This window comes from Centroberyx affinis, unplaced genomic scaffold (assembly GCF_046629955.1).
Source record: "Centroberyx affinis isolate AG114_WGS23_722 - 3 ecotype Tasmania unplaced genomic scaffold, CSIRO-AGI_Caff_v1 ptg002687l_1, whole genome shotgun sequence".
In the NCBI taxonomy this organism is placed as follows: domain Eukaryota; kingdom Metazoa; phylum Chordata; class Actinopteri; order Beryciformes; family Berycidae; genus Centroberyx; species Centroberyx affinis.
In genome coordinates, this window is record NW_027280869.1 from 442,579 (window position 1) to 456,581 (window position 14,003).

Here is a 14,003-nt window from a genome sequence, read left to right on the forward strand (position 1 = left end):
ACGTGCACTGGCCTTATGTAAAAGTCCTCCCTGGAAGTTGCATAAATACCGTAATGCTCTGGTAAAATACTCTGAGGAATGACCGCCTTCTAGCACCGATACGTTCCGTTCTCTCTCGTGCGAAGACTAACTCCATTCAAAAACCTGGCAACTTAATGTGTCCTTGCTTATCGACCAGCTGTACATACAAGTTAGAATACCATTTAAGACTTTTTAAGAATCACGAAGGTCTGCTGGGGAATTCGGCATGCGAGTTACCCAGCAAGTAGCCCTGTATTTAAATAAAATCTCAACTTTTACCATTGGTGTACACTGCTCGCTGCCGCCCTCCACGGTGTATTTTGGTGGAAGCAGACTGTGGGAATACCAATTATATAAGTTGAATTTGTATTGAAATACTCACTGTTTGGTGTGTTGGATATATGCCGAATCTAAGAATTGATTTTATTGATGTATAAAATGTCTTACACAATGTCCTACGAGGTGTGTAACTTTGCCAGTAAGGAGGGCAACTTAAAATTGCCCGATTTTTGAATGCAGTTTGGCGTGTCGTTTTCTCCATACAAGAGAACGGAACGTTGTCTGAGGTAGGTTGACTTCGAGCTCGTATAAGTTACATTTTCCATTCAAAATACACTTCTCATTTCGAATATCAGTCATATTTTGTTGTTGCTATTAGCATCAACATTTTTTTTTAATTTACTCAACAAAATACAATCTTTACGGTAATAGGGGCGGGGCTAAACTTTAACCAGGAAGTTTACTACACCGCTGCCTGTTTACACATGTTTGCACTTTCACGTGCTGAAGACATTTACTATTAAAATGTCCTCAAAGAAAAATAAAAGCAAATCGAAAAGAGCCAACGAAGGAGACAGTTCACCCGGACTGAAGGATGGATCAAATGACTCGTCCAGCCTCCAGACTTCGGGACAGGATGGGGGGAACAGCAACTCATTTACTGTCATCGATTTCATTGAGAAAGGTAACACTTTGGCACATTAGCCGAACTCTTTTACAGACTTTGATATGTTACACAGCTATAGGGCAGGCTCAGCAAATTATCCAATCTGCAAATTGTCGTTACATGACATGAAGGTGCAACATTTGGACCTTACTGCTGTTGCAACAGTCAGTGATGCTGAAGTGATGCTGGTGCAGAGGGATGTGACTCTGATGCCATTTCTCCTGTGGTACCCTGACAGCGCACATGAACGTGCATCCAGTAACTGATTAGTGTTATGGACTGCTTGGCTATTACATTAACAACTAGTATTTATGTCCCTTTGTAGCTAACCCAGTAGTATCTGTGCATTCAGTAGAGCACATTTCAGTCACATCTAGGATGGGAAATTAACACCAGACACCAGTCAAATGCTGGTAAAAGTTAGCAAACTCTACCAGCCACTTTGGCTGGAAATAGAGCATTATTCTATTCAAAAATAATTTGGTGGTTTGGTAAAATGGTGAAAGTGGCTGCTGAATTTTGATATGTACCTTCCACTTTGGCAGATAGACAAAAAGGTTAATTTTCTGCTCTGGTCACACCTATGGAAAACTTCTGAGAATGTTTGCATCCATAATTTTAACAGTTATGTTTTTGTGTGTTTTGTTTACAGCAGATGACAAGACGCCCAAAAGTTGCAGATCGTCTCTAGCCCAGCTGAGCCTCAATTCAATGAAGGCAGCTGGTGTTTGCATAGGGAGACCAGTCCTGCTGACGAGCTGCACAGGACAGCAAGAGGTATTACCATACCACAAGTTCATCCTGATCCTGAAATTAAATTATTCTATTCTATTCTATTCTATTCTATTCTATTCTATTCTATTCTATTCTAAACAATTTAGATGACACATAAGTTATATTTTTATTTTTAAACTCCCGCTACTATCATGTTAAATGATTTGGTTGATACTGTACTAAATAATATGTGTAAATAAAATGTGACTTTTTTTTGGGCTATCCAAGGGGAAATTTGCCTTTCTCTTATGCCCTCAGCAGTGAGGTCAGAGGTCAGGCTCAGATACAGTTCGAGATTCACTGTGTTGCTCAAAGACACTTCATCAGGGGGGATGCTTGCTGTTACGGGGGCTTGAACCTCCAGTTGAAGGACAGTCTCAGAATAAGAATCAGAATCAGGTTTATTTTCACCAGGTACACAGGTCTCCCTACTCACATCACCATCCTCCCACCTTTGACCGGCTTGTAACTAATTTGCAGCTCTGAAGCCTTTTCATAATCATCTGTCATCTTTTCCCTCTCTGTTGCCAGGTGTGTTTGGGCTGGCCCGTTGCTTCTTTCCCCGGTGGGAAAGTCGGCCTTCAGAAATGCGGCCAGAACAACCTGAGAGTGAAGCCGGGGGACGGAGTGACGCTGCAGCCTCTCACCGGTCCGGTGCTTCAGGCTGAGGAGGTTTTTCTCTCTGCCAGGTAAAGCTGTCGACTAGGAAACAGGCACAAAAGCAGATGTACAGACTGACATGTATAATCCCTAACATAAAAATAACAATTAATGACAGAATTTCAGATTGACTCTCTGTTGTTTAGAAATATTGCTGTATTACCAGGGCACAGATTCTAAATCTCAATACATTTAATTACTGTAATTATATAATCATTGTAATAATATCTGGAATGATAAAAAATGATTTCAAAGCTTTTCATAGACCTTTAAAGTATCACAGACAGGTTCAGTAAGACTGTATTTTGTATTTTTGGTAAAGGCTGCCATCTGCTGGCAAGACACTGGCAGCTGCAGTTCCACTGTCTACCAATCACTGAAATATGTTTTCCTAGATTTTGTCCTTTAAATCTCAATCTTATATTATTCTCATTTAGGCAAAAAGATGACACACTAGAAACAGAAGAGTTCAAGAACTTCTTTCTGCGGTCTTTGGGTAAGTCAGACAGTTGCATGTTTATAGGAGCAGTTCATGATGTCAGAGGGAAACATTCAGCTTTTACAGCCTGTCACATTTGTCTGTTTTGTAAATTTTTTTTTGGCCTCAAGTTGTTTTTTGTCCTATTTATAATCATGTCTTAGCTGAATTACATTTGGAGTGATATGTATACTCTCTGCTGTTCTCTTGCACTGAATGTAAGGTCCTGATTTCCTTGTACCATGTATGCACATGTACCAGTATATACGTATGTCACTACAGGAGTTATTGATGTATCCCTGCACCTTAGTTACCAGGACAAATTCCTGTTTGTTAATTCTACTTGGTGAATAAAGATATTCTGAATTGGTATATAAATGTTAAATTTCCTTGGGGTTCTACTATAGAACAGGCTGCCCTCAGTGAATTCTCTTTTGGTGGACTAACTCACGATGTTCTCCCTACTGGTTTCTCTCTCTTGTTCCAGGTGGGAATATCGTTCTACCGGGAACCGTCATCCCCCTGACGTACTTCGGCCGGTCCTGCAGCCTGCGTGTCGAGGCGGTGAGAGGAGAGGACGGCCTCACCCTGCAGAGACCCGCTCCTCCCCCGGGACTGGGCCCCGACGCGGAGGAGTCCTCCCTGACGAGCTCCGTGCTGGGCTCCACGTCAGCCGACCTGTCCCTGCAGCTGAGCCTGCTCACCGTGGACGACGACAACAACAACGACAACGACAGGGTGCCAGGCACGCCAGGAGAGCCCGGTCCTGCCGCCAGCACCCCACGCCGCCCGGCCCTCCTCCTTTCTCCTTCTCCGCTCTCTGCTCCCCTCACTCCTGCCTACAACTCCCAGAATCCTCCCACGGATCTGGGGGAGGATGCTGTCAGTGTGGAGAGTGTGTTCAGCCCGGAGCAGGCGAGGAAAATCCCCACAGCTCCCCCTGCTGGCGTGCTGAGTACTGACACCTTCTACTGCCTCTGCTGCTCCACTAAAGTCAGTTTCAGAGACAGGAAGCGAGGAGGGCAAGAGGAGCCGGAGGACGCCAAGGCCAGAAGGTCAAAGGTCACGTACAGTATGATTGGCGGGCTCAGCAGCCAGCTGGACGTCATCAGAGAGACCATCGAGCTTCCTCTGAAACACCCTGAGCTCTTTTCCAACTATGGTTTGTAGTACATGTAATATACCTGATCAAAAAGTTATATTGTTTTATGTTTTTTTTGGTGAAGATTGTGATATGCATTGATAATAATCAATAATAATAATAATCTTTATTTTTGTAGCACTTTTCAAAAACAGAGTTCACAAAGTTGCTTTACAGATGAAAGAACAGCAAAAGAATGAAATAACAAAACAACAGAGGAGTAAGAGAACAAAAGGAAAGGAGAATAAAAACAAACAGGAAGAGATAAAACAATTCGGAGCATCAATAAATTAATGAATACAAATTGGATGTAAAATGGAAACAAATGAGTTTTAATAAGTTATTTACTAGTTACTAGTTAGCTCATTACTAGTACAACATGTTTTGTTTACAGTGTGATTTTATGTGTGATCATGGGGTCACATCGTTTGGAAATCGGCTGTGATAGAAAAAAACAAACTTAACATTCTTTTAATTTATTTGTATCTAAATTAGCAATTTGTCTGACACAGTGTGTACCACTGAGTAGGTCTAACAAGTGAATTTATCTTAGCGACATTAGTGCAGAGACAGTTAGGGACAACTCACATGCTTTCATAGCACATACTGACACAGTAAAAGGACAACAAGCCCCCACAATAGTGCAAATGCACAGTTTACGTAAACCTAAGGGCATCAGGCTATACATATCACTTCACATATATACGTTTGACATTTAAACAGTCCCAGCTGTCTGCCAGACATGGTGCCAATCAGAAGATGATGCTATCATATGTATGTATAATAATTTAAGTTGTTCCAGGAAGCCAGGACTCGGTATGCCATGAGGTAAAAGATGTAAATGCAAAGCTGCTCTCTGTGCAGGGATCCCGCCCCCCAGAGGAGTTCTTCTGTATGGTCCCCCAGGCACAGGGAAGACTATGATTGGACGAGCCATAGCCAATGAGGTCGGAGCTCACATGACGGTGATCAACGGCCCTGAGATCATGAGCAAGTATGGTCATATTTGGAAACGAGTGATTTCAACCCTTAAGCATAGTTTTGTTGGCCGAGTATGATATGTGGAGAGGATGTTATGCTATATGGGCAACAGTATTGCTCTTAACATTGCTCCCCCCCCCCCCCTCCTCCCACTCTCCCATTTTATTCTATGACTTTGGTTCATGTGCAGTCATTCCATGTTTAATCCATTTTAAAAGATCCGTTGTTTTATAATATTTGCAGATTCTATGGTGAAACAGAAGCGAGGCTGAGGCAGATTTTCACTGATGCATCTCAGAGGTAAACTTCATGAGTTCATGCATAAGCATGATCATCACAGTCTTAATATGCCAGTCACCCATTTGTCCCATATATGCTATATATTATATGTTTTCTTTACACATGTTGGCTTACGTCTTTTATTTCTCAATCATTACTCTATTATCAATTTATCATTTATTCATACAAGAGAAGTCTTGTTGAGATTTTAATTTCTTTTTCAAAGGGAGGCTGTTTAACGATATGAATGTCTTGTGTGTTTAAAAGGGACACACATTACACATGGAGCGATCGTACTAAAAGTACAGTGCACATACACAAATGAATAAAAGTAAAGATTTATAAGCACTTCAGTCGCCTCTGAATGTCTCTAATTGAATCCTTGAACATTTTTAATGGAACACAACCAGTCTGTCTGTTTAATGAAGTGTTCAAAAACTATGTGCTGAGAATTTATCTACACATTACAATGATAGTTGTTGATTTGGGGATTTACAGTCTCACCAGTATTATTGGCCACACTGTACAGTGTTATTGTATAACAGCCTCATATTTTCACTTGGTTTGACAGGCAGCCTGCGATAATCTTTATCGACGAGCTGGATGCTCTGTGTCCTAAACGAGAAGGAGCACAGAACGAGGTGGAGAAACGAGTCGTCGCCTCCCTGCTGACTCTCATGGATGGGATTGGTTCAGTAAGTATTCCTATGGAGGAAGTCCTGCACCTCTCGACCCCCAACGCATCATATCAGGAGTTGATTTTTAAGGTGTTTGTATAGCACTTTTCCTAACAAAATTACAGCTTAACTTAATACTTAATACAACTTAATAAAAGGAAAAAAAACTTAACAAACAGCTATAATAAAGGGAACATTTGCCCACTCAGGAGAACAAAAATAGAACAAGACCATAACATTATTATCATAACAATGCAAATATGAAAGGTTAAATTATTAATTTGTTATAGCCTCCTTTGCTATTCCACATCTGTTATGGGAATTTGTGATTAGAAAATGGGAGAAACTTGCAATCGAACTCCATTTTAAGAACATCAAAGTTCAAGTCAAGTGTCACAAGTTAAAAAAATAGATCTTTGTTGGGATTCTTGTGTCCAGAAAGTTATTTAAAAAAAAATATACAGTACTGTGCAAAGGTCTTAGGCACCCTAGATTTTTTATATAAATTTCTTACACGTCTTAGATGTTTATTTGTTTTCTGCATCAGTGTCAGTAGACTGCTGTTTATTGTAAATTTTTGATATTCAGAAACTTTTCATTTCATTAGTTTTGAATGCATCTTCGCTTTATGGATATCTTTGGCATATGCCTAAGACGTTTTCACAGTACTGTATATATACAATTGTTTGTATTAGTTTACATAGGTGCTAGATGGGTGGAGTTTGCCACATAGGATAATACAAGAACTATTTGCAAATACTATTTGACGGAGGCCTGGTTCTTGCTGTCTAATAACTATTTGATCAACAAATGTATGAAACTGATGGCTATACTTCCTCTCCTTATTTCAGCTACATCTTTTTCCAAGCTTATAACATATTCACAACCCAGTTACATCAGAAACAGCATCACAAGGGATTCTTTGTTAGGTTGACTAACAACTGTTTGTTCGCCACACACCTGTGACTTATGAATATGGCTTTCCACAACAGATTTTGGCTCTGTCAGAATATATTCTCATTGGAAATGCAGATTGAGTCATGTAGAAACCATCTCTTCATGCTGGACGCCCTTCAGACACTCGGTGCTTGTATCTCTGGGGTGTCGTCCGTCCGCCGAGCGCTCGGTCAGTGCCTGATGAGAAAAAGAGGACTCTCTGAACCCAGATTCCTCTCCCCCTCCTTCCCCCCCAGCGGGAGCCTGGGAAACAAATCACCGTGGGTCGCCATGACCTGCCAATTTGGCATAACTTTATCAGCAAAGCACATCTCCATCTCTCCAGGCAGAAAAGAGCCCTCAGTTGGATTGGTGATAATGCACAGATACAGCAACTGCCTGCCTGTTCCTCTCTCCTGTCTGTTTTCCAGACCAGAGTATGATCCAAGGTCACCAGCTCTGATTGGTTGGCCTTTGTGGAATGTGGGGAAAGCACTTCCTGCTCCTCAGCATTCTTGCTTGCACTGTAATTTATTTGTGTTTCGCTTCTCCCTGCGGTATTGGAGATGGGTGGAAAAAGCATTATTTCTCGTCTTGCAGGCGGACCACCCCGAGAAACGCAGCGCTGACTAAAGCTGAGCACCAGACCCGGGTCGAATAATATTTTGCTTTTAACCTCGTAACTCCAGTTTTGATGAATTTCATGTTTTCACTTCAAAAGCTTACAAAACGACAAAAGATTACACGGTTCTCTGTAGGTTGAGAAAATTGCCCAACCTCTTGACCTTTGATAGAGTAAAAAATGCATGGTGCTCAAGTTAAAAACAAGGCTGTTTTTCTTCACCTGACAGCAGCGATTTGCGAATAATTCCTTGCATTTGTTCCAGCCTGCGCAGAAAATTGTCAATGCTAATTTAACTCAAAGTGTAAAAATCAACACTGTGCCATTGTATCTATAAATCCACAGCCATCAGAGGTAATTTAATACTTTTGATAGTTTTGAACAGCTGCCTCATAGTCATATCAGTTCTATGAGTGGACAAACAACTCTCCAATCAACACTGGTCAACTCCAAATAATTGTCACAAAAAAATAAACACTTATTAACACTGGAAAAGTTGCTGTGTGTATGGAGTACCGTCAGGACAGTTCAAATATTGTTAGGTATGTTGTCAATCACTGAAAAGTAAACTAAATTCACTTGGAAAAAACTTTGTAGCACTGATTGCACTCTACTATGGGGTAACTCCCACCATCTGGTAATCTAGGCAGGTTAAAACAAATGCTACAAATATTTTGGCTTGGTGGCACATGTAAAGAGACATATTGATGACTTTCATAGTAACCCAGTAGGTACTGACTTGTGGTTCAAGGACAACAGAACCTCACATATGCTGCAAGGGTGTAGTGCAAGACACATGGGTTATTCATATCACTCTATATGCAGCATAATAACACAATACTACACCAAACCAGAGATAAATGGACGGCACTGATCTTTACTCTGTCCTTCCAGGAGGGTCACGCAGGTCAGGTGTTGGTCCTGGGAGCCACAAACCGGCCCCATGCCCTGGACCCCGCCCTGCGCCGGCCTGGACGCTTCGACAAGGAGCTGGAGGTGGGTACTATCAGCCATTTTAGTGGATGTTGGTAGTAAGGTGACCTAATGCTTAGAGAGACCGCCCCTTAACAGAAAGGTTACAGGTTTGATCCCTGCAACAGCCAATATGTGTCCATCAGCAGCCATTATGTCCTTGAACAAGACTCTAAACCCCTTCAAAAATTTCAGCCTAATGCTTAAAATGTAAATGTGAAAGGATGTTTGATGTTTGTCTGTTTGATCACTGGTAAACATGCTGGTCTGAGCCGGGGTCACACTGACAAGGATTTTGCTCTTTTGATTAAAGAAAACTGAGGTTCGATTCCCTCTTTGTCACACAAACTCATCTCAGAGAGAATTATATATCAATATCAAATCAGAGCTTGATCTTATCTTATATGCCGGTCACATTAATCCCTCATCCGTCATGAATATTTAATTTTGATGGAACCTGAGATGAAACAAACGGTCACCTTGTCTGAGAATTATAGTCTGGGGTGAGATGATAATCATGTTATTCTCAACTCTATTTTCTACCAATTATTCCAAACAGTTAAGTACAGTTAAGTGCAGTTACTAGATGTCATACATATAAACAAAGATGAGAAGAACGATTCTGAGATCCTGATTGACTGCATTTATATTGTAGCCATTTTTGCTATCCAGAGCAACATCCAATGAGTGCAACAATAGCATACACTTAAAGTCTTAGAAGGCCAAAACTTCATGCAAACTATAGTAAGGAGTAGGGCTGTGCAAAAAAATCGATACAGCTGAGTATTGCAATATTTTTTTCCATGATACTGTATCGATTTTCCAGCCCCTCGTATCGATACATTAAAAAAAGTAATTCATGTTTTAAACAAATTTAAAATGTCCTTAAATTTCCCTCAAATCCCTTTGAATTAAATAGTTTTGACTCAATTTGTCCGCTGAGTTATCAATATAATGTGATGTACATATTAGACTACCCAGGTGGTACACAGCAAGTTGTATTTTCAGCTCTATTTTTAAATTTTCAGTAAATTAGTATGAGTATTGCAATGTATCACAATATCGTGAGGTCCTTGCCAATACCCAGCCTTAGTAAGGAGTGCAAAGGTCAAAACCACAGCACCCAAACAAACTATCCCTACACTCTCAAAAATATGTGTTCACTGGGTGTTCTTTTAAGATCCAGAGGGACCCACCAGGTTCCTCACTACAGGACTCATGAGCTCTTTAAGAAAGGATTCCTCAAGGACCCTTAAAGTCTTCTCCCAGTCTGTAGAACCCCTACAGGCTCTTTGAAGGCCTTTTTACTTTTTAGATCGCAGAATGATCATGCATGATAGAGATTGAGATAAAATGATCTATCCGTAGGTGGGAGTGCCCGATGCGGCGGAGCGGGCAGACATCCTGCAGAAGCAGCTGAGCTCGATACCGTGCAGCGCCACCACCGAGGAACTGAGCCAGCTGGCGGACGCCGCCCATGGATACGTAGGAGCAGACCTCGCTGCTGTTTGCAAAGAGGCAGGCAAGTGCACATGGAACAGTTTTGGAATTTGAAAATTATGTTTCCAAGGCCTGGGAAGCCCAATAGCATTCAAAAACCTTTGGGCTGTCTCCTGGTGGCTCTGTTGGTTAATGTGTGTACCATGTGCCCATGATTCTCTCTCTTTCCAGTCTCTCTCAAGTGTAGACTTCCACTAAGGCACAAAAATCAGAAAAGAAATCTTGGGATTACTAGAAATTGTCCAGACTTCTTTTGTTCAGTCACTGAAGTCTTTAACGTCAACTTTGGCTGCTGTAGCTCATACAAAAGTCATGGAATTTGATTGGTAAGAATGTGTAGGAACCTTGAGGAGGGACTAAACACTTAAGTGAAAGCCTTTGCAAGCAATTACACTGTTTTGTGTTAGGCAATAATGAAAACCAATAACAAGGTCCACAGCTACTCAAAACAATTGCGAAACATCAGTGTCGCACTTTGCAGTGATCTCATACAGAGAGAAAATGGATTACAGGGTGGAAGTCGAGAACGAAACAGATTTTATTTGCGGTTCTGAGAAGCAACGTGATTCGAAAAAACCAAAGCAAAGTCACACGTGGCGGCTGCCCCCGTAATGGTTACCGTGTATTAGTAGTTTGCTTAGTCTTTTCAGAGCAGCGGTATTTGCACATCCTAGTCTCAGACAACCTACCAACAGCCAAACAGGGCATAAACAACAGAGGGTTATTGAGGTTCAGGTATCTTGTCAGGACGCTCATCGTCTTCCCTCTGCCTCCCCGGTCAACGCTCGACCTCGCCTCTGCTTGCCACAATCAGTACTTCGCCCAAACCGCAATTCCTAGTCATGGTTTTCTGCAGAGACTCCTCTCTCCCCGAATTATTTTTTAACAGTTTGTTGTGATGTTTTGTTGGAGTGTATCACATGTCTGCAGCCCCTTTTTGAACACAGAGGGTCAACCGTTCTTTGATATACGCCCAAGAGGAAGTTGGGATTTTTCGGTGGTGTTCAGATCCCAGTGAGAGAAACCACTGAAACCACCACTTGTTGTGAAATTCCTCAGCCCCCTCAACCCTAACTCTACAAACCAATCCACCTCATAAGAACATGCATCCAGAGGACAAGGATGTTGGCTTATATGTGTGTATTTATATGTGCCTATTTGTGTGTGTGTGTGTGTGTGTGTGTGTATGAGTACATGCACAATTGTTTTTCTCTGTGTGTGTGTGTGTGTGTGTGACCCCATATGCCTCCTGGGTGGTCCCAGTGCTTGGGGTACGTGGCGTATTGCATTTCCAGCTGAGGAGGGAACTGGGGCTGCTGTGCGGAAGCACTCCGGCGAAGAGCGTGATTTACTGTCCGCAGAGGGCCAGACGTGACTGGCGGTGTTTTCAGAGAAACCTCCCCGCTCCCCGGAGGGAGAACACATCCCCCCCCCCCCAACCCTCTTCCACTCTCCTCGCTCCCCCCAAAGTCTCCAAACCCAAATCACTAGACAAACACAGCTCCTCACAAGTACGCCACAGGAAAACTAACAGTCTCCAGAGTACATTTTCTTTCTTTCTTTCTTTCTTTCTTTCTTTCTTTCCAGGGTATCTGTGGGTCTAAAAAGTGAGGAAAAAGTCTGAAAAGGTTTTGAAATAAATTATGTAAGGGATAATGCTCGACGAGGTGTCCGTTATCAGCCTTATCAGCATTATCTGCCTATGCGCAGTCCATTGATTATGGAGACCTCGAAGGGCATTATCCTGCTTATACCATGGTCACTTGCCAAAGAAAAAAAAATGAAGACCATTAATTTATATTTTCATGTGTTTTGTAATCAAAATCTAAAGTTTTTCACAAGCCATAACTCAGTTTCCCTGGTAACACCTGAGGGTTTGACTAATACCTGGAACAATCATTACCATCCCATAAGGTTCTTATGCAATGGAAAAGTTGTTCACTACTCCAGTAAATAGGATACTTTAATTAGACATGATATAATAAAGATAAAGAAAAAGATAAAGATATAATTAGATACGACTTGGCAGCGGGAGATATTTCTAGTCCGCCCAGCTCATAGAACCCTTTGGCTCAGCTATGAGCCAGAAAGCTAACGTTATGCTAGCAACATTCAAAGTCAATAACATTGTGTATGGTTGACAAACAGTACATATAATTTGACAGTACATTTAACAACAAGACTAGCTAGCTATCCAGCCATGTCATTGTCCCCAAATCAATATCAAGTTTTTCACGTAAACGGAGGCTTTGACTGCGTCCCTGTTGCTATGGTTACTCATTTTAGATACAGGCTGATGCTACGTAGCCAGCGCATTAATTTAGAACGGTGAACAGACAGTTTCACTGGAACTACTGTACTTGTAGGTGTCCATTATCAGGAATTAATGGCTAACCAAATCTGCTAGCAACCACATGTGGTGCCATAGTGGTTATCTATGAGAGAGGCAAGAAAAAGAGAGATAACATTACCTGAAAAAGATGGTGTTGTGGTTCAGTAATGTTCTAAGTAAAAGTGAATAGTGTGATAAGGTGGATTTGTTTTGTCTTCAGCCCTAGTCTCTACTCCAAAGCACTCCGAGTTGTAGCTTGAGAAGAGTCAGCTCAGTTAACCTGAACAAACTGTTGATTTGAGATGAAAGCATTGGCACTAAAATCATCTCTGTGAGTCCGGTAGATATCTGTCCGGTGCACTTGCTAACACTTTAGCCTTACAGTACCAGGAGTGCATGCATTTTTGGATGGACCCAGTGGGAAATAAACCCCTAATATAGCATTATTAATGAGTTTAGGTGAAATGCACACATGAAAAAGTGTAGAGTTGTGACTGTTTTGCTTGTCTGTGCCTGTGTGTGTTTGTGTGGATGAGTTTAGAAACACCGCCCCCCCCCCCCCCAAACCCACACACATGCATGGATACATATAAATAGGCACAAATACAGCCACATAAAGCACACACGTGTACCCACAAGTTGCTATCTGTTTTTTCCTTCTTTGCTTGCATTGAGAAAGAACAAAAGCAGAAGAGGCATAAAAACACATCTCAAGTAGGAACCGCAGTTGTTTCCTGCTCCTGCTCAGGTAACAATGAGCTGCTGGGGGAACGCAATCTCCGATGCACCGCTTCCTGAAAAATAAAGATGGGGGGGACATTGCGGCTGGGTCACGCACGACCCCCCCCCCCCTCGCACAGCTGCTGAAAAGCATGCACACACACTTATCACATCACATTCACACACACACACACACACATGAAAAACACAGTGTGGGGGGTTCACATCCTGCCTTTAATACAATAGCGCCCTGCTTATGGAGCACTTATGCACAAGACTATTTAAATCAATTCTTCATCTCTGGAGAAGGGCAAGGGGAAGGATGGCAAGGCCAAGGTGGTCGTTTTCATGTATGTGTGTGTGTGTGTGTGTGTGTGTGTGTGTGTGTGTGTGTGTGTGTGTGTGTGTGTGTGTGTGTTTGCAAGTGTGTTCGTGCGTGCCTGTATGTGTGTATAAGAATGGATGGAAATCTTTATGTCATTAGGGAAGTTTTTGTTTGTCCAGTCAGAGTCGTACCGACCCTCAGAAACAACTTCTTGACCACAGATGTGTTATATAATCAGCACTTAATTACTGTTGATCACAGACCGGCCAGTTTGAATGTAATGTAATGCAAGAAGACTGCCATACCACATCTATTAAAGTCTACTTCATCGAGGTCACCTCAAATCCGTTTAAGCCTCCACCGACTGCACAAAATATTAAGAAAACCTGCTCTTTCCATCTTATGCACTGACCAGGGGAAGCCAGGTTAAACACTGTGATCCCTTAATGAAAAGAAGAGTTTTTAAACCTCCAGACACAAGCCACTATTAAGTAGGAACTCCTAATGGATTTTACAGTGCAGGTCATCAAGTTTACCTGACTGTGGTGTTGGTAGATGTTAACAGTTCTCAGGTGGGATCTGATAATGATCCAAAGTCCAGTTCATCATTATTAAAGTCAAAGTTCATCATTATTATAT

General features: G+C 41.8%; 1 protein-coding gene across 1 annotated transcript in view; it reads left to right on the forward strand.

The window, feature by feature from the left end:
- Window positions 1–825: 825 nt before the first annotated feature.
- The window catches only part of afg2a (AFG2 AAA ATPase homolog A), a 103,078-nt gene continuing 89,900 nt past the window's right edge, over window positions 826–14,003 (forward strand). The window contains exons 1-10 of the mRNA XM_071535302.1: window positions 826–985; window positions 1,620–1,744; window positions 2,273–2,430; window positions 2,839–2,897; window positions 3,367–4,041; window positions 4,885–5,014; window positions 5,245–5,301; window positions 5,852–5,975; window positions 8,410–8,511; window positions 9,856–10,009. Of these exons, the coding sequence (XP_071391403.1) occupies window positions 826–985; window positions 1,620–1,744; window positions 2,273–2,430; window positions 2,839–2,897; window positions 3,367–4,041; window positions 4,885–5,014; window positions 5,245–5,301; window positions 5,852–5,975; window positions 8,410–8,511; window positions 9,856–10,009 (1,744 nt within the window). The remainder of the gene's footprint in view (window positions 986–1,619; window positions 1,745–2,272; window positions 2,431–2,838; window positions 2,898–3,366; window positions 4,042–4,884; window positions 5,015–5,244; window positions 5,302–5,851; window positions 5,976–8,409; window positions 8,512–9,855; window positions 10,010–14,003) is intronic.